The sequence below is a fragment of the Rhinichthys klamathensis genome, unplaced genomic scaffold, assembly GCF_029890125.1.
Source record: "Rhinichthys klamathensis goyatoka isolate OS25496 unplaced genomic scaffold, OSU_Roscu_1.1 h1tg000068l_1, whole genome shotgun sequence".
NCBI classification, from domain to species: domain Eukaryota; kingdom Metazoa; phylum Chordata; class Actinopteri; order Cypriniformes; family Leuciscidae; genus Rhinichthys; species Rhinichthys klamathensis.
Window position 1 is genome coordinate 5,862,259 of NW_026606611.1, and position 20,591 is coordinate 5,882,849.

At 36.9% G+C, this 20,591-nt stretch overlaps 1 protein-coding gene across 1 annotated transcript; it reads right to left on the reverse strand.

The window, feature by feature from the left end:
* Window positions 1-1,374: 1,374 nt before the first annotated feature.
* sparc (secreted protein, acidic, cysteine-rich (osteonectin)) lies at window positions 1,375-12,813 on the reverse strand. Its single transcript, XM_056250396.1, has 10 exons — window positions 12,670-12,813; window positions 7,799-7,868; window positions 7,135-7,161; window positions 6,586-6,673; window positions 4,459-4,580; window positions 4,110-4,230; window positions 3,433-3,566; window positions 2,422-2,570; window positions 1,902-2,050; window positions 1,375-1,819 (listed from the first exon to the last, which is right to left on the reverse strand). Exons 2-10 carry the CDS (start codon window positions 7,853-7,855, stop codon window positions 1,791-1,793), a joined length of 876 nt encoding a protein of 291 aa, XP_056106371.1. The 5' UTR covers window positions 7,856-7,868; window positions 12,670-12,813; the 3' UTR covers window positions 1,375-1,790.
* Between the last annotated feature and the right edge of the window lie 7,778 nt (window positions 12,814-20,591).

The following is a 20,591-nucleotide window of genomic DNA, read 5'->3' on the forward strand; positions in this document are numbered from 1 at the left end:
TTACAAAGAAATGTAATGTTGTGATTTTGTGATCTGCAGCATTCTGTTTTGAGGGTTAAGAAGGAGTGGAGAAGAGTGTTTTACCCCTCCCCGGTGCAGAAGTAGGCTGGACTGAGCAGCACAGTGTTCTGGCTGGAGCTCTGCCATTGTTTGAGATTCCTGACGTGAGTGTCTGGCTGGAAGGGTGAGCCTGGTGACTGGGTAAATCCTGCTCTTTCTCTCTAGCTCTGCTTGAGCCCCGCTGAGACCATCGACTCTTTTTCCCACTGCTTCGTGCAATATATGCAACATGCCTGAAACATGGTTCTGTTTGAGTTTGAACTATAATAGAGCCTAAATTATTGGTGGTTTTGAAATATGAACTTGATTAAATGGTGTGGAAAAACTACAGATTACGACTTTAAGCAAAAACAAACTATAAGAATTGCCTTCTAATAATCCAAAATGTTTAAGAAAATTCTCTCCACATGAGTCCTCTGATATCTTCTTAGGCTAAATTATTATAAAACAAATCTATAAATACGTGTTTGTTGAGAGGGCTGTTTAAGTTTGATGTGTGGATGTTTTTCAGCATTTGACTTTTCAGTGCAACCAGTTAAACACTGAGGTAGCCACATCGCCTCAGTGGCTTAAAAATAATCCTGTAAATACAGGCTCCTAAAATATATATTTTAAAATGCAAAGGCATAAAGGAAATTACGTAAACATCCACTCCACCCTCGAGGAAACTACTAACATATGTGTTACAGATTTTTAGCCCCACAGTATACAGAGATCCCGCTGACCATGCACCATTGTTTTCTTTGCACATTTACAGTGTTTATGTAGTCATAATCATATTTACTTCAACGCTAAAATGATCTTGGGTGCCGGAATAAAACAAATGATCTGTAAACATCATATTTGACAAAGTTTTTCATTCTTTCCATAGCAGACATTAAAGTATAAATGGGTTATGCAGTTATGAACCTGGGGGAAACAGATCAAGACAAATGGATAAATGCATGCAAAGATTGAGTTTGAAAAATTCAGTAGCTTTTATTTCTGTAAAGAGATTCATAGTGCTCACATTGTGGCAAATACTGCAAATGTATGTGAACATGCTAGAGGGAGAAAAAAATAAATCTCATCCTGCGAGATTCTGTCCTCTTGAATTCAAATAATATTTCCTTTTATTATTCAACTTTTAAAACACTCAACATTTGGCCCTGATGTCTGACAGGAAACAATATGCAAATAAAAACATCCGCCTGTAGATATGCAGGGCTCAAATTTAAAGACGTTTTCAGATTTAATAAAGAAATCAAAACAATAAATCCACCACCGCAAAGAGTGCAACAAATTAAACTAAAAGTTTATAAAGCAAGCAGAAAGAACATTTATTTGGAAACTTTATTTTGATTTGTACATTTCCACCATCCAAACTCCAAACTTACAATTCAAGCCCTGATTCTGAGTTTAAAAAAAAACAAAAACATTTGTGGATCCATTTCCAAAGCGAAAAAAAGTGTTTTTGCAACATACATAGTTCATCATATTTAACTCTATCTTTAATACAGCCTGTCCAACATTTGTCTTACCAACTTCAACTAACTTTAAAAAATGGGCAGTGTTCAATCACTTATTGTGATAGTTACCATGTGGATTGTGCACTTTCTTTTAAACATTATGAATGTTTAGTGGTATATGCTGGTTGTTAGAAATCGCAATTAGCACCTTTAATTTGATTTTAACTTAAGGGTTAGCACCTCGCCCCAATAGTATCTAGGAAGCGTCAATGGTAGACGTGCTCAGATGACAAGATCAATGTCGACGTCCTCTGAAAGCAGAAAACAGCCAAAGTTAGCAAATAAAATGGACTTAACATTAAAGAAATATGAATTGCATGGTCAAAAACTCACGCTCTTTGATTCCAAAGCAGTTGGCCCACTCCTCGAGAGCAATATACTTGTCTTGGTCAGCATCGCACTGCTCAAAGAAGCTGGTGGTGCAGTGCTCCATTGGGATGAGAGGAGCACGCAGAGGGGACAGCTCGGTGTGGGACAGGAACCTTATATAACACAAAATAACATATGTGCTTTTAATACAACTTTTTACTGACATATTACACAGTAAAAACTAAAAACAATTGTTGTTTCAACTTAAAAAAGTAAGTGTTTGAATAAAATTAAAAATGTAAGTTTAGTCAACTCAAAGTTGTCACGTAGTCGAATTTCACATTTCAAGTTGACTAAACTTACAATTATATATTTTAACAGTGTAGCTAAAGGCTACTGTTAGCTTCTGCTACCAAAACACTTACCTGAACCATCAAGGTACGTAATAGTTTTTATAAAATATTTAAAAAAAATTCATCATTTTCTCTGAAGTATGTTAGGTTTGGATCTAGCTGGAATGGCTGTGAAAATGAGTTAAACATACCCGTCAATAGGGTGCTGGTCAAGCTGGCCAAACTGCCAGTGAACGGGGAAGATGTACATGTTGTAGTTCTTCTCAAAGTCCAGGGCCAGAAGGTCCAGAGAATGCTCACCGGCCTGCAGCCTCTTCTCATTCTCATAAATCTTCTTCACCTAAAAACACAGCGTGAGGTTTGGCATTTCAGTAGTTTCACCCTCAAAATATTTAGGCTTACATTTAAGATTCATGCATTTGAATTGCATACAAAGTTTCTATCCATTTGGATTATGCAGTTTTAACATAAACTAATAAACCTAAGGGGATGCATATTTGCAGTCACACATAAATGAAACGGGTAGAAACCGGTTAGTTTTCTCTACTCCCAAAAAAATCTTGGCATAGTTTATTTTTTATCTATTTGCATCTATTTGATTTTACATTAATGCCTTATTCTGCATGACCATATTCTACATCACTTAATCCTACCCAATACCTAAATTTAACAACTACCTTATTATTAATAAGCAATAATGATTTGGAGTTTATTGAGGCAAAAGTCGTAGTTAATAGAAAAGAGAAAGGGACCTCATTTTTTTAGAATTAAATTCAGTTAACTACTTTTATTCATTTGAAATGAACATGGTTAAAATACGGCTAGCTGTGGAACAAGCAATGTTAAGTTGGTTAAAGAGATTGAAAAATAATTGGATTTATTGATGAGAAACATATAAACCTGGTTATTGCGTATTTAAAACACATTCAATTTATTAGTATTACAGAATTCTTAAATTTTTTTTATCAATGATCTATGACTGATAAAATATTCATCACATTAGTTTATGTTCAGATGGATGGAAATTTTATATGAAATGGCCTAAATATTTTTTGGAATGTTTGTGCACTATTTCTTTTTCTTTGTCTTTCCCATGTTACTGAACTAATCTTCAGTTAAAATCATTTTTACATTGCTATGTAGAGGATCATGGAAATTTCAGCTGGTTAAACAGTATTTTAAAGGCAAACAGTTGAACTGACTCTGAGTTTCTGCTTCTCGGTGAGCAGGTTATTGTCTTCATCGCGCTCGTACAGGGTCACCAGCACGTTCTTCAGCCAGTCCCTCATGCGCAGGGGAAACTCATTCAGCTCGTTGTCCATGCAGGGGGCGATGACTGAGGGGAAATCCAAACATTAAAACAATCGATTTGTAATAAATAATAAACACAAACAGCATGCTAACATGCCTCTTAGCACATAATAATGCAGCATGATAGTCTAAAAGGAGGCAAATTACAGCCCTCTGGCTAATATTAATGTTAACTTATAGATGTTAGGATCTAACTCGTTAATGCCTAAAACAAGTTTTCTGAGTCTCTTACTGAGACACCCTGCTTAGCAATGAGGCTATGCCGCAGCGGGAGCTCCATCTGAGCCCTTCAGTCCTGACTCATCCCATCAGGCGTACAACGACAGTGGATGAGGCAGATTTAGGGGGATTCGGCCTGCTTTGTGGAGCAGCACTGGCAAGCTCAGGCTCGCCCTGTGCTCGGTGTTTGGAGGGGGCAACAGGGACACCTCGAAGCTACAAGCCATCAATCACTTCAAAGCACTCAATTCAACTTGCATTCATGGATGAGTTTGTGAGTGGTCTAAATTTCACTCTCAGTCTGTTTGAATGTTTGTGCACTTGTTTTCCTTCACAGTTGCGCGCTCACATTTGCAGGGTCCGATGTAGTCCAGGTGCAGCTTGTGGCCCTTCTTTGTGCCCTCCAGGGTGCATTTGGTGGCAAAGAAGTGGCAGGAGGACTCGTAGGTCTTGTTGTCAGTGCCACAGACCTGTGACAGAAATATGAGCAATCATAAATGCCACGGTTGTCAACTTGACAGGTTTGGATTTCCCCAAGGTATCCTATAATGTTTACTGACATTACTTGCCCAATACATAAACTAGCATTTCAATCAAACTGCTAAAATGGTGTGCTTGTGTTTCTAGGCATTGCTGTCACTGCACATGTGGAGACTTGAGACAGATGTGAAATGAAGGAAATGACTAAAGACACGCACATGCTCGTAATCTCCAACTGGGGCGGGGCAGGTCAAGGGGTCCTGGCACACACACATGGGCTGGTTGCTGTCATCAACCTCGCACACCTTGCCTTTCTTGCAGTGATGGTTTAGGCAGGGGTCTGTAAGGGAAAATCATTGATGACATATATTAAAGGGATAGTTCACCCAAAAATTCACGTCGTTCCAAATCTGTAAGACATTAATTTATCTTCGGAACAAAAATGAAGATCTTTTTTAAATCTGAGAGCTTTCTGTCCCTCCATTAACAGCCTACGCAACTACCACTTTCAAGCCCCTGAAAGGTAGTAAAGACATCATTTAAGTAGTCCATGTGTCTCCTGTGGTTTAGCTGTGGTTCAATTTTATGAAGTGACTCGAGGGTTTTGTTTGTGATTTTTTTAAAATATAATTTACCACTTTATTTACAAAATATTAATTTCGAATGGGCGTTCACGCAACAACGTCACAACACATGCGTTGTGGTGCTCTCGTGGAGGCGCTTTGGAGATTAATATTTTTTAAACAAAATGGTCAATTATGTTTGTTGCACAAACAAAGCACTTGCGTCGCTTCAGAAAACTGAGGCACTGGAGTTGGATGGATTACTTTAATGATGTCTTCTCTTTACCTTTCTGGGGCTTGAAAGTGGTAGTTGCGTAGGCTGTTAATGGAGGGACAGAAAGCTCTCAGATTTCATTCAAAAGATCTTCATTTGAGTTCCGAAGACGGATGAAAGTCTTACAGGTTTGGAACAACATGAGGGTGAGTAATTAATGACAGAATGTTAACTTTTTGGATGAACTAACCCTTTATTTCTTTGTCATTTTTAATTTAATGTAATATATATATATATATATATATATATATATATATATATATATATATATATATATATATATATATTACATTTTTTATTTTATATTATATTTTATTCCTTTAAAGGTTGGGTAGGTCGTTTTTGGTCTAAAAAACTTTTTCCCAAATTTGTTTAAACTTTCTATATATATCAATGCATAATTAAAATGTAAGTACTCTGATAAAAAGAGTATAAAAATCGAGTGACTCTAGACCGTTTAATCTGCACTAAACACAGCTCATTATTTCCTTCCGGGACGAAACAAAGGATTGGCTTAGGCGACTGTCACTCTCTCGCAACCATGGCAACACCCCCGCTGCTACATGCGCTGCCCACATGCGCGCACTCGTTTGACTCGAGGAGGGTAAGAGACTAGTAAGTAAGAGACACAATTACATGCAAAACACGGCGTATATGTTATGAATCTTACACAAAATTCACCTTCATCACAGTGTAACTGATTGTAATGGGAAAACGTGTATCAATGCAACCTGTTTTTAGCTTTGCTTTATGTTACTAGCTCGTTAACGAATCAAACTCAATATGTTTTAAACTTTAACAGTATCGATATGCTAGCTTGATAGTGAGTATTAACAGCCATGTTAGTTGTTTATATTCATAATGATAAAGTTAGGTATTTTATTACATGTGAGTCTGACATGATGTCACTACATGCACTGCTCCTCTCCGCTCGGCGCTAGTAAGCGCGTCCTCCAGCTGTGAGCTGTCGGCATCGCACGTTCATGTGTTTTGGGGGCGTGGTTTTGGAAGGAGCCCAGAATGGAGGGGGTGGAAGTGAATGGAGATAAGTAGCTGTGTTTATTACAGCCCTGAGAGGACTACAGACACTCGATTTTTATACTCTCTTTTCCAGAGTACTTACATTTTAATTATGCATTGATATATATAGAAAGTTTAAAAAAATTTGGCAAAAAGTTTTTAAAAAAAATTCTACCTACAATACCTTTAAAGGGCATATATTCAAAAAAATTCTTCTCCAGTGGATTTACATTTCTTTCCCCTTTCTAAATATTTTGTGGTTGGCAAAAACATCATGTGGCTTGATGACTGGCACTGGCATCAACTTTGTCCTGTTTAACTTAGTCTGTCTGAAAACATAATTATAGCTGTCTACATTTGACTTATCTGCAGCCTGTTATTACCCATGGTCTCATGTACATCTACACACGTTATCACAACTTCACTCATACAACATCTCTGTACTGTACAAAACTTTGGTGGTGGTGTGGAAAAGACATCAAACTCACTCTCAGCAATAACATCCTCCACAACTTCAATGGCCTCATCAAATTCTCCGGTCTCCACCTGGACTGGGTTAGCTCCCACTTCCAGCTCCTGAATTATCAGACAGAAAAAAAGTATCATGGGTATGGCCTGTGGAACCAAGCCCAGTTTTAAACACAGCTTGCCTCTTTTATGTGAGGAAAATATGTAAAACTGCACTGGGAGTGAATGACCCACATTACTGCACAGCCACAATAAGAGTTTTGCTTTTGTGTCCAACACAACTGGCATCTGTGTGCACATGTGGCGAAGCAATGAATTGTAATTAGTCCCTTTTAGATATATTTTCAAACTTTTATGGATTTCAGTCCCCCCGGGGAATTTAACAGGAAGTTGAACATGTGCATATATAAACACATCTGGTCCCATAAAGGGGGTAAGGTGTCTATTTTTGGCCAATGACTGGCTTGACAAGGCTTCTTAAAAATGCAGTTTGGCCTGCATTTAAAAAAAAAAAAGCAGAGAGATTTAAAAAAAAGATTTAAATATCAGTTTAAATAAATATAACATACCTCTTCAACAACTGGCTCCTCTTCGGTCTGTAAATGAAATTTGTATGCAGTTTAGTCAAAGTTTAGTCACAAAGCAACATTATTGAGGGAGCTACGGACATAAAAAATGCTCTTTGTTTTTTAAAACAAAGCTTATTTTATATTATTTAATTTACTTATTAAAAAATCAGTTTCTTTAATAAAATACTTAATATGTTACCCTGGACCACAAAACCAGTCGCATGTGTCAATTTTTTTAAATTGAGATGTATACATTATCTGAAAGCTGAATAAATAAGCTTTCCATTGACGTATGGTTTGTTAGGATATGACAATATTTGGCCGAGATACAACAATTCTGGAATCTGAGGGTGCAAAAAAATCGAAACATTAAGAAAATCGCCTTTAAAGTTGTCCATGTTGGCGATTGTGCTGCATTCACTCACAAAAATAAATGTTTTATATATTTACGGTAGGAAATTTACAACATATCTTCATGGAACATGATCTTTACTTAATATCCTAATGATTTTTGACATAAAAGAAAAATGGATAATTTTGACCCATACAATGTATTGTTGGCTATTGCCACAAAAATACCCGTGCTACTTGTGACTGGTTTTGTAATCCAGGGTCACATATAAATAATAGATTTATTTAATATTTCTCTTTCAGATTTACTTACTGGAGCAGCCAGAGTCTTGCCAGCGAGGCAGAACAGGAAGAAGATCCAAACCCTCATCTTGAGTTTCTGCCTAAGCAAAAAACACCCAAAACCTGAGTATTTACAGCATCACATTATCATTTTAGCATTATGCATGTTTTGTAGGAGTATGAGACAACAAAACCACACTGACATTCCAGTCGGCCCTATATATTCCTTTTTTATAAATCCACCCGTAACTCGAGATCAATAAACCTCAGATGCTGAACCACACGCGTTCGGGCCACCAGACCTGCTCTGTATGCTCGACGACGGATAAGTAGCCCACAGAAGTCAGTCTCTCCAGACACAGAAGCTGATTGAGATAAGAGCTCTGTCTGTTTTTGTTCTGCTAGCTCGACTGCTTTCCTCTCGCTCAAAGAGTGCCTGGAAGACGGACTGATGCGATATGTTCTCCTTGAGAAACGACACTTTCCTGCAGGAAGATAGGGGCTGTTTGTCTGAAAGCACTCACTCTCATGTCCATTTTCTTTGTACCAAAGATCTCTCTTGCTTTCCCCTTGTCTCTCTGAATCAATATAGATATACTTTGTTTATGGCTGGAAAGTTCAAAGTAGCCATCAGTAGACCATCACTGGGAAGATTTTATCAAAGGCATTTTTGTTGCATCAAAGATCGAAGCCAGACACTATTGTTTTTCTATAAAAAATAATGAAACTAGCTACGAAACAAAAGATACCCTGCCATTTCTGAACATGAAAGGCTTGATGCTAACGTTGATTGATTATGAAAGCTATTGGCTATTGAGGGAGCATCCATCAGCCAAGTTCATGTAACAAGCATGATGAAAATGTGTCCCGACATATTTGGTTTTTGACTTACAAAGCTAATTTCTCACCCCTCAAGCTGTGGTGGGCCTGTTTGTGCATGAGTGGATAATGGGTGGGATTAGCGCATAAAATCTGTGCAGTAATTGGCCGAGTTATAAAATTCTTGTGGGAATTAAGGAGTCTTCTTGAAACTACTGACCTGAGAATAATTTGCCCAGCAACTGCTGAGAATCTCCTTGGCTTGTTGCTCAAGGTTGAAAAATTCCCTATATTCGTGAAAAACTGCATAAGGTTTGTTAAAATCGGCATGAGGGTGAATTTCAACTTATATATTTTCTAATTGCATCTTATTGATCTCATTGTGAAAGATTCATACGTGAATCTTTCATTTTTTGTTTACTTTTGAGCTCTTATTTTTAATCAAAATGTCATATGCGTACTTAATGCTTACTTTCAACTAAAAGTCACCAAATCAATATTGAAAATTCTTGTTTTTATAGAATATCATTATTATAATTTGTTTTTCATTTATGTGCCTTCATAATTTTTAAACAAAATAACTTCGTCTTGCAGCGTCATCTCTTCTCTTATGATGTGTTTATTGGCGCGAGGGCGGGACAACTTGTCAATCACATGGGATCACAGCTATAAAAAACCACAAACATCCAATCAATTTGCATTGGCAAATTCAAGACCCTGTATGTTCTTGTTTGACAAGCGGTTTCACTCGGATATACGCCACAATAGGGAAGAGAAGATTATCACAACTTCTGTTTCATGCGACTTTAAATCCTTGGAGGCTCATTCTGACCCCGATTGACCACTTGGTTATGTTGTCAAATATTTCATAAAAATTGTGGTTTTAGATTTCAAATAGCCGTCATGAAAATCCATGGATCCTCCATTAGATTTGATTTTTAAGTAATATTGTTGGTCAGTTCACCCAAGAACTCTTGTAGTTGAGTGCATGACGCATGATCTCTTGATTTCAGCACATGAAAGCCGTGTAAGCAGGTATGTGAACCTTTCAATGGCCCTGTTTTCTTTGGCAAAAGAAAAGAAGGTGGTTGCTCGAATCGAGGTCAGACACCCCACATCTCTAATAGACTTGGAAAACATGGAAAACTACAGAGGCTCTGTCACCCTCCTCAAATACTGACGTCTTGAAACATGGCAGACAAGGAATCTTTTCGCTTTCCGTCAACAAGAACGTCCTATTTTAACAGGTTGTGTGAGTCATAGGACGAAGGAAATGACCCGACATCATGTCCTGTATTTAATTTGGATGTCCGCTCTGTTCCTTTCAGGAGACGACTTGGCACATTGATGTAATTCACTTTTTTGGCAGAAGTAAAAGTCCACTACTAGTGGAGTCACTTTAGAGCAAAACAACTTATTTTGTTTGGAAGGTCGCATTGAAAATCAAACATGCCTGAACTGAAGGAAAGTCAGCGGTATAAAGGATGCCATTTTCACCCAATATTTAATTTAGAATTTAGTAAGGTAGCAGCAGGTTGCTGGGTGTAAACCGTGAGGAAAACAGCGGCTCAGTACTCTGTGGTTTTTTTTCCCAAAGAGTCATTTTCCAGAAGCTCCGCAGACGGAGTTCTCTTCCTCTCTGAAGCGGAAAAACAGGTGGTTCAATCGCTAGATAAACAAATGAGCTGCAAAACTGTGTCCACTACATTTGACTTGCTGCCAACAAATCTCTGGCAAATTTAAATACGAAACAATATCTGAGAAAATATGTCTCCTATGCTTACACTAATATCATCCAAGGTAGTTTTAGAATATGAAACACAAATATCATCATCAATGCCCAGCACTGGGATAGAGTTTGGCATGGTGGGCAGGCTTGATTTATAGAGCAGGATGTCACTTGGCGTGAACGGTAAACCTCTGCACAAGCCACCTGTCCATTACGGCACAATTACTTGCTTGCATCTGTGCGACGTTTAGCGATAAGCAGAAAAACAGACTCCTTGTCACTGAAAGCTCCCTTGAAACAAACAGTGAACCAGCCAGTCACATAAAAAATAATAATTATTGTGACAAAAAGTGGGGTTTCAAACAAATCAGCATTGACATGCTACCTTTGAAACGTGCTACAGCACCAAATCAACACTTTTGTTTTACTCCTGGGGTTTTGTTTCTCAGGAAATGAAAACTCATCTCTTTGTAACCGTATCTTGATTTTTGATGCCGACGAGTTGCTCCTACAAAGCTAAACCTCGTGCAGAAAAACAAGGTGGGGGGAGAGGAAATTTCATCCTCTGCTGAAAAGGAGTGCAGGGAGCTCTGAGTTAGACAAAAGACAGTTAAAAGAGAGTGACTGAGCAAATAAGATCCGTGTAACCTGAGTTAACAATCACCTGACCTTTTTAAGTCATCAGCCCATCCCCCACTGCTGTTTGTAAGTTAAACCGCACTGTTATTACTGCCTAGCGGTCTCCTTTATCCAGTGCAAAGAACAGAGCAACTGTCTGTGGGAAAGGAAATGAATTTCACTCTAAATAAAAGCATATCACATTGAAAAGACCTTATCTGTGACCATGAAATATTACTTATTCATTTATATTCCTATCTGATCCTCAAGATGATCGCAAGCCACGAACCATTGGGTTAAAATGGGGTCAAAACCTGATTTGTGCTAATCCACATTCTTAACCTGATTTGTTGCTCTTTTCAATTTCTACAACTTATTTTTTTTTTTTTTTTTTTTTTGGAAAGCATAAGTCTTCCGTTTTTTGGGGATTCACCAACGTTGTAAAAACATTATATGATCAATAAGTTATGACAACAATATATTGCATTGCTTTAACTCATCAGCATTAAGCAATTTTCAGCTTTTTAAAATAAGTTATACAAGATCCAACTCAATTTATTTAAGTTTAATGCAATTTAAGTTGAAATAAACATCCAAGGTGATTGTACTTAAGGTAGCAACCTTTTTTTTCTTACAGTGAATCCATATGCATTTGTAAATGTAAGCCATAAGACAAACATATCTGATTTTTGGGGGCGGTTCTTTCTTCACAAACGAAAAAAAAACAACCCCAAAACACCCAAAGGCACGTGATATTTTTTTCCAATCTCTCATGAAAATCTTTTGCTGCACCAATGGGGAAATATTATTAGTGCCATATGCACATTTCTCATGAAATCTTGCAAAATACACTCTTAAAAATAAAGGTTCTTTATTGGCATCTATGGTTCCATTAAGAACCTTTATCATCCATGGAACCTTTTAATTAAGGATCTTCTTTGGGGAACCAAAAATGGCATCGCTGCAAAAAAACACACTTTTGGAACCTTTACCATAATCAATTGGTATGTACATTTTTATGAATAAAAAAAAAGAATGCTTGAAAAAACGGATTTCAAACTTTTTTAAGGAAAACTCGGCCCCTCCGGCAGCTGTAGGCAGACAGTTTGTCTTCAGACGATTCTTGTTTGTCTACATCAGCGACATCTGCCTCGTTTGACATGGTCTCAAACAGCTGGTGAAAAATCACCATGGAAACACGCATTCCTTTTGATGGGAGTAATTGTAAGGGGAGGGGTCTATTGGGCCGAATCTCTCTCCCCTCCCCCTCCATCCCTGACTCTGTCTTCACCCCTCCTGCTGCATATGTGGCACACAATACCTCAATATTGTGCTGCTCTGAGCGCTACAGTGCACGTTTTAGGCTCACACTTTGAGTAAACAGCACAGTAAGAATATTAGCTTGGTAAATAATCTGCTCATGTTAATTTTACAAAGATTTCATAATTAATAAAGAAGCAACTCAAAGTTTAAATAAAACAATAGACACCTGTTTCCAGTGGAAGGTTTACAGAGAGGTCAGTAAATCTGTGCTTTCAGACATTGGAAGTAATGTTTAAAACCTCACAATCTTTTTAGCATGCAAGTAAGACAAAAACAAAAACCAAGCTACTATTATTAAGAGTTGTTTTGGCATTGGTTTTGAAAGTATTAGTAAATCAACACTTGACCATAGACTGTATTTGTTCTTTATGCAGGACGTAAGAATGGAAGAGGACCCAAATGAATGCTCTTACCTTCTGTCCGTCTAACAGAGAAGCCTGAGGAGAAGTCAGCTGCTGGAAGGGTCTGAAACTATCTAACAGCAATACAAGTTCACACAGAAGACATTTGCTGTGGGCAGGTCTGGTCAACCCCTTTCACTCAGTTAGGGTGGGACGTCCCACAGTTAACTCTCTGTATCCAACTCACGCGGACCCTTATACTCAGTGTTTTAACTAAGTTCATGTTTGAACTTTACTGTATGTGACCATTAACTTTATCATTTCATAGTGTTAAAAATTACTTAACACTTTATTTTGATAGTCCTCTTTAGACATTCTACTAATAGGTGACTTTGCAACTACATGTCAACTAGTAGTCTTTAGAGTATTAGTAGCCTAGACTGTCTGCTTAATTTCTGCTAACACTATATTTTGATGCTCAACTTTAGACATACTAACTAAGTGACTTTGCAAGTACATGTCGACGCACTCTACTGACCCGAACCCCTAACCTAACAATCTAGTACAGTCCACTTACTAATACAATAATGACAGTTAGTTGACATGTAGTTGTAAAGTTACTTATAGTTAGTAGAGTGTCTAATGTGGACCCTCGAAATAAAGTGTAACTTGTTTTAGAAAACTAACAGCTGTGTATTGCAGTAACTTTTTGATATATTTTTTAAAAGAACATTTTTAGTAAACTTAACTGCCAGGGAACATAGACCAACATAACAAGCCAGCTCATAATTTGTGTCTGATCTACAAATATTCTCACTCCCAGCTAAGAATTGTTTAATTAAGCTTGATGTCAGATCATGCAGGTCAATGTTACAGAAACAGACACTGCAACAGAAACTGAATAACAGTGCCAACTCTTTTGGATTGTCTGCTTGGATGTGCCTTTTATTCTTTTGTTAAAACTAAAAAGATATCCCCCATTCTATTATATTAGAATGATTTCTGAATCATGTGACACTGAAGACTGGAGTAATGATGCTAAAATTTAGCTTTGCATCACAGGAATAAATTACAATAGAAAATCTATAATAGAAAAAAGGTTATTTTAAATTGTCATAATATTTTACAATATTACTGTTTTACTGTATTTTTGATCAAATTTAAATGCAGCCTTGTTGAGCATAAGAGACTTCTTTCATAAAAAAAAAAAAAAATCCTATTTATTATTCCAAACTTTGGACCACCTATGTAAATTTCCATAATTTGCTTAAAATGCTTGCATAAAAAACAACAACATATAAAGTACTATATAGTGAACCAATATAATTTCTATCAACAATGTAAGCTATACTTTAAAATGACCCAGTATACTGTACATAGCCCTATATAACATTTTACTTGTTTTATGTGATGGAAAGATGCAATTAATTAAAAAAAAATTTTTTATCTGTTGTTTCTTTGACACAATATTTGATGTAAGATTCTTATGTATAAATGCTTCATCCGCCCAGAAAGACCTGGTCTAGAAACTTCTCTCAGAAGTGATTTTTACATACACATGCCATTATGTAAAGCATTTATGATCAGATAATGGTGCGCAGATCATCTTTAGTGGCTGACTGTAGCATATATTTCAGATTGGCAGCACAGAATTTTTTGAGAGAGAGTGTCAAATGGTTGAATCTTCTTCTTCTAAAAAAAAAAATCCAGTCTGACATTCCAGGGGCCCATCCCACTGTACTGTCTCTTAGTTTTGTGTGTCCTGACCACCAGACTAAACTAATCACGCCTACCGTTTCATTCCACCCATCAGACATCTGCCGTCAAATCACAGTCAAAGAGGTACACTCTGCTATAGATTGCTAATGTCTGTACTTTCTGAGTGTACAGAGCAGTTAGGAGAGAAACATCTGGATGAGACAACGCTGGAAAAAAATAGTTTCTCTGCAACGTGGCATTTTCCATTCTGGCCTCTGCAGACACTGAAAGCAGGCCACGGAGGAGGTGTAATTATTCTCTGCAGACGTGGCGCTGTCTGAGAGATGATCTAACAAGATCGCAAAGGGTCACAGACTCCCTGAAACACATTTCTATTATAAGGGGGGGGGGGGGGGGGGGGTAAAAATGAAATCTACACACACACACACACACACACACATATATATATATATTTATATAAAATTATAATGTACTATCAAGCAATAATATGTGTTTTGAGATGACGTGTCAAAAAATGTTGCATCACAAATGCTGGCCCTTGATTTATTTTGATTTATTGCCCCTCTTTTGGTTCATTTACGGGAAATACCTCTCTTGGGGCCGGACTGAAAATAGCTCGATTCTGAATTACACACCAGACGGTGGGATTTCGACCACCATTTCCTCAATAAAGTTCCACAGGCTCTTCAAAGATTCCCATCCTTTAAGGAATAAGGTGCCTTTTCATCCTAGTTCCTGTTTAGACTTTAGGTAAACTCTGGCCAACGGGACCAGCGAATAATATCAACACTGGACGGGAATATATCATCACACATTAGTTCACTGTACATATACAGGATGTGTGAATAAATCCTATGATTTATAGAGCAGGTTCAGGTGGCTCATGCTGATAAATCTGAAATATTATTTAGAAATCACCATATTATATAACTTATATTGTCAGTAAAGCAATTAATTTTCATCCTCCAAAAAAAAGTTGCGATGGGAAATACATTGACAGAATGTGTTTGGCAAGAGAAACCTCTCCTTGTCATTACGTCAACTGAAATGAGCCCACACAAACTGAACGTGTCTTTGCACAGTGAACCATCTCATTGTCTCAAGACCTGCTCTGTAATTTGGAAATAGACCCCATAATCTTTGCCAGTGTGGCTACTGTGCAAACTACTACCACATGCCACACACTCTTTTATTTATGTGATTCAGGTGCATATATCATAGTGAAGGCTCTGAATCCAGCTTTGATAGTTGTAGACTTTGAGTACAGGTCCAGTGCTCAAAGGCAAAATGGTAATTGCTAATTTATTGCTAAGCTTATTTGTTTGTTTGTTTGTTTAAAAGGGTCATGACGTGAGAAATCAAATTTGCCTTGATCTTTCGACATAATATGCAGCTCGTTTTTGATATTGCGGGATCTGTGACGTCACACAGGCAAATACATTTGCATATGACTGCCTCCATTGCAAGACATCGACCAATAGTTATACGTCATCGCACCATAGGCCCCACCCACTGGAGTTCAGTAGCTTAATGGCTGACATTTGCCTGCACTGGATGTGAGCATCGCGTTGGATGTAGCGAGTGGACGTTGATACTGGGTGCTTCTCGATGTCCTTCAAGATGGCTGATTACGATCGGTTTCCGGGTCACTGGCTGGAGGACGTAGGAGCGAAGAAACGAGGAAGCATCAATTTGAGGATTGAGAAGCACCCATAGTTTCCTATGATGTTTACTGACAAGCCTTAAAGGAGCCGCCACTTAAAAACGGATAATTTCAGACAGAAAATTATACCTTTCAAGAAAGAAGGTTGAAAATGATTGTTTTTCTGCATTTATATTTGTTTTGTTGTACAAACAACCCTTTTAACATATTAACATATTAAAATAATAATAAATAAAAAAAACATGTCATGACCTCTTTAAAATATGAATGGATGACGGTCAATACTACAATATAAAGTATTTATTTATTGAATGCGTTTTATTATTTCATTTAGAACATCAATGGGCAACAAACAATATTGTGAATTTATTTATTTATTGCCATGTTTTTTTTTTTTTACATCAAAGGACGATGGTCAATTTTGGGAAATCAAGTATTTTTAATTTTTTTTTTATTTAATATCATGTTCTTTTATTATTTAATTTAAAACATTATTGGTCAATATTGTGAAATCAAGTATTTATTTTTTTAATCATTTTTATTTATTTGTCATGTTTTTATAACATTTAATTTAAAATATTAATAAAATTATTACGGCAATTTTAATTTCTTTGTGCTGCATCGGCAGTGTACAGACAGTATTAATCTCCATAAACTGTAAGGCATGCTAGATGCAGATTAAGCCATGGATCTAACAACACTGTCAATGATGCCGCAAATCCTTTTCAGTGTAGGAATAGATGTAATCTGTGGCCATAAAGTGGCCATCTCATCCGACAGTAAAGATGCTGAGGTAAGCCGTGTTATGGTGAGAACTCTGAAAGCGTGGAGAAACAGATGGGAGCAATGTACTAGACAAAATACAATGGAGCTTCCTCTGTATTCCTTATTTCCTTTATTACAAAGATGACTTGGACAGATAGACATGGAGAGAAAACATCTGGTCGTCGATTCAGGAAGACAATACTGGTAAACTGACAGATGGAGCGAATGGACAGATCAGTTAGAATGTTATGATTCCCTAGAGTGTCTAACTAGATCAGAATGCAGCGTTGGGATGTTGGCATCAGATGCTCTCAGTGGGACGGCCTGTCAGTGGTTGTTCCAGAATCCTGATCTGCTGCTGGAGGTGACCTGGTGACGTGTACAGTAAAGACTAGATGAAGCCCAGTGATTATGTTCAGGTTGTACTCAAACTGAGATAGGTTGATTTTTATATGCAGATGTCTACATTTTTTATAATATATGTGAGACTCAAAGAGAAATTTCAAGCAAGTTTAGTAGCTACATAGGGTCCAAATATAGGATTCTATTTTAAACTTGAAAGAAAAAAGTTGTTTGAACAAATTTAAAACAGAAAATATGTAAAACTCAAATTTTTTAACCCCACAGTATATTTAAAATAGAAATTAAATACTACTTACACTGTTTGATTTATTTTAATTTGTTCCTTGAGGTTCACTTATAGCGTTAAATATATCATTTGTAACCCTCTGTCTGAAATGATCAGTTTTTTAAGGGGCGGCTCCTTCAAGGCTTGTCAATAAACGGCCACTGTTATGATTGGCTAACGTCACAGCATAGGAAGCAGTATCAATGTTCACCCACTATTGCACTTGACGTATAACTATTGGTCAATGTCTTGATCTGGAGGCAGTCATATGCAAATGCGCTTGCCCGTGTGACGTCACAGGTCACCTGATTTCAAAAACGAGCTGTTTTTCGAGGTTGATTATTAAATGCTTTGTTTATAATGAGGAGGATGATTTGAGCTATGAAACTTGCAGGATGATTTATTGGTACAGAAAGCTATTATATGTCGAAAGATTAAGGCAAATTTGATTTCTCATGTCATAACCCATTTAACACCTCCAGGAGAACTGCAAAATGATCAGTCCCTGCAGCCTCCTCTTTTTTATTTCTCTTCCCTTTTTTCCATTTCCTCGCCAACTGTGTGAACAACACTTCTATCATCTCACTGCAGCTCAATTTTAATCAATTCCTTTTATAATGACATTCCTAAAGGCCGTTATTCCGTTATAATCCCCACAAGGAGCATTCGATGCCGAAGACATTTAAAACATTTGACAAGCGCCGATGACAAGAATATTAAGAGTAGAAATATGATCTCATAAAAATGTCCTTTTGTTGCCACATCAGCAGCTTTCTTCTGAAATCTGAATCATATGAATAATCCATAGAGTCTTTCTACTAAACATTATTTAAAGACAGAAATGAAAGCAGCATGGAATTAACGCTGTGTTCATAATTAGCTTCAGGCCCCATCTGGAAAGATTTTAGTGATTTTTTCTCACAATTCTGACTTTATAACTCGCAATTGCGAGATTCCAAAATATAAAAACTCACAGTTCCTAGAAAAAAGTCAGAACTGCACGTTTATATCTCGTAATTCTGACGTTTTTTTTTTGTCAGAATAGTGAGGCATAAACTCAGAATTGGAAGGAAATAGTCAGAATTGTGAGCAATTAAAACAAGCTTCCCTATTTTCGAGTACTATAGCGCTTTAAGAAATCTTACAATGATCATTTTGTCATGTTTCATTGAGATATTTTTTTCTGTCGGTTTATGCATAAACCTACATTATTATGTAATTTCTTATTTTTGATCTTCTTTTATATTTTTATTTTCTTCTATTATATATGTTTGCAGTAAGTGCAGGGCGTTTGTTGAGATGGAGAAGTCTGCACACTGGCTGAGGGTGTGCTTTTGTTACCTTGATCAGAGTACATGATTACACTTGTCTCATGGATGCATGGCATCTCACTCTGTATAGTCATATCCTATAGGCTCAATATTTTAGAAAAAAGAAAGGAATTCTTTTCAATGCCATGGCATGTAGCATTTATCAGTAGAGTTTATCCTTTGCACATTTTACTGTTTTCAAAAGTACCAAAGGGGAAAAATGCACATATTCTAGATTGTAGTTATTTGACACTGGATTTGGCCAGTCCTGAACTGCTTCTTCTGATACAGTAGTTGTTAATTTTTGCAGGGAAAGCCCTGTTTGAGCCTGTAACCAAGCAGCTGTGTCTGACACCTGATATGTGTGTGTGTGTGTGTGTGTGTGTGTGTGTGTGTGTGTGTGTGTGTGTGTGTGTGTGTGTGTGTGTGTGTGTGTGTGTGTGTGTGTGTGTGTGTGTGTGTGTGTGTGTGAGAGTGCGTGCATGTGTGTTTGTGTGTGTGTGTGTGTGTGTGTGTTTGTGTGCTATATTTAAGTAAACAAAATCACACTATTAATTTCATTAATCATGAAAAAAATTAATTCCTCTTACAAAAGATGTGGGAATAGATTTAGGCACTGCACTTAAATTAGGGTGGGTAATTTAATTTTCTGAGAGCAGGGGTTAAAGCAAAAAAAAACCTCGGCCAACCCCATTCCACAGCCTGTCACACACCCAGCTTCACAGCAGTTTTTTCTTCTTCTTGTAGAGAAGAACATTTGCATTTAAAGAAAGGCCATTTTGAACTGCGTTTCTATTATTTACACACTTTATATATGAAATTTCAATGTTTTCAGTCTAATGCTTTTACAAGACTTGACTCTTTGTGATGTAGTCATACACATAATTAACCATTTGCATAACTTTAACACAAGTTTTTATTTCTCAAATAATAAAAGCCAACTGAGCTTTTGCCGAAAAGTGAGCTACAGTACTATCCCAATACATAATATAATATCCGTTTTTAACCTAGCCATTATAAGTAAATAACATAATGTTATTTTCTAATTGTATCTATGTTGATTAAATGAAAAGTGAACAGCATGAGCAGGGCCGTAAATTATTTGTCAAGGAGATAACAGATTCTTAAACATGAGAATCAGTTTAAATGCTGCAACGAATGATCCACACTACAAAATGGAAATGCAGAATGTTTATGCTTATTTTTGACAAAACACAATCACATATTCGAAACGGGAATGGTCTTAAATTAGAAATGATTCAAGGATTATATTGCATAGATGTTACATTTCAATCAAATGCCAATGCAATACTTCTGTGTCCAGAGGCAAATGAGCGATTTATATGAGCATCAAAGATTGGTTTCAGCAACTTGTTCTGTTCATTTAATTCAATTCAATTGTTCACTCATGAAGACAGTCACTTGTCGCCACCTACTGACTTAATGATGCAAGTTGGACAAACACTCCCATTGCTGATACTGGTGAAATATAACATATTCGAGGACCATATAAAAATATGAATATTTATTCAAATTTGTTCATTAAAGGCTCAAATCTTTCCAGTATGTTGTTGACTTTGAATTATAATAAATGTGACTCGGCTAGCAGTTTTGTAAAAGTACATGTTTTACTCAGTTTACTCATATGCAGTGAGCATGAAGCCCTTATATTGTGTCTGGTGATTTCTATTTGCAAAAACCCTTGATGACAAAAAGAAACATCTAAGTATACAGCCGACTTTCATCTGTCATTTAAGGCTGTCTGAGAACTGTCCCTTCATTTGTCATGCAAAGAAAGAAAAGCGAAGGAACTATGCATAAGCTATACTTGTATCCTTGTTGTATACCTATGGGTTTCTTTGCCATTCTCTGCTTTATCCAGCCGGCGGGAACCATGCAGATCTTTTTG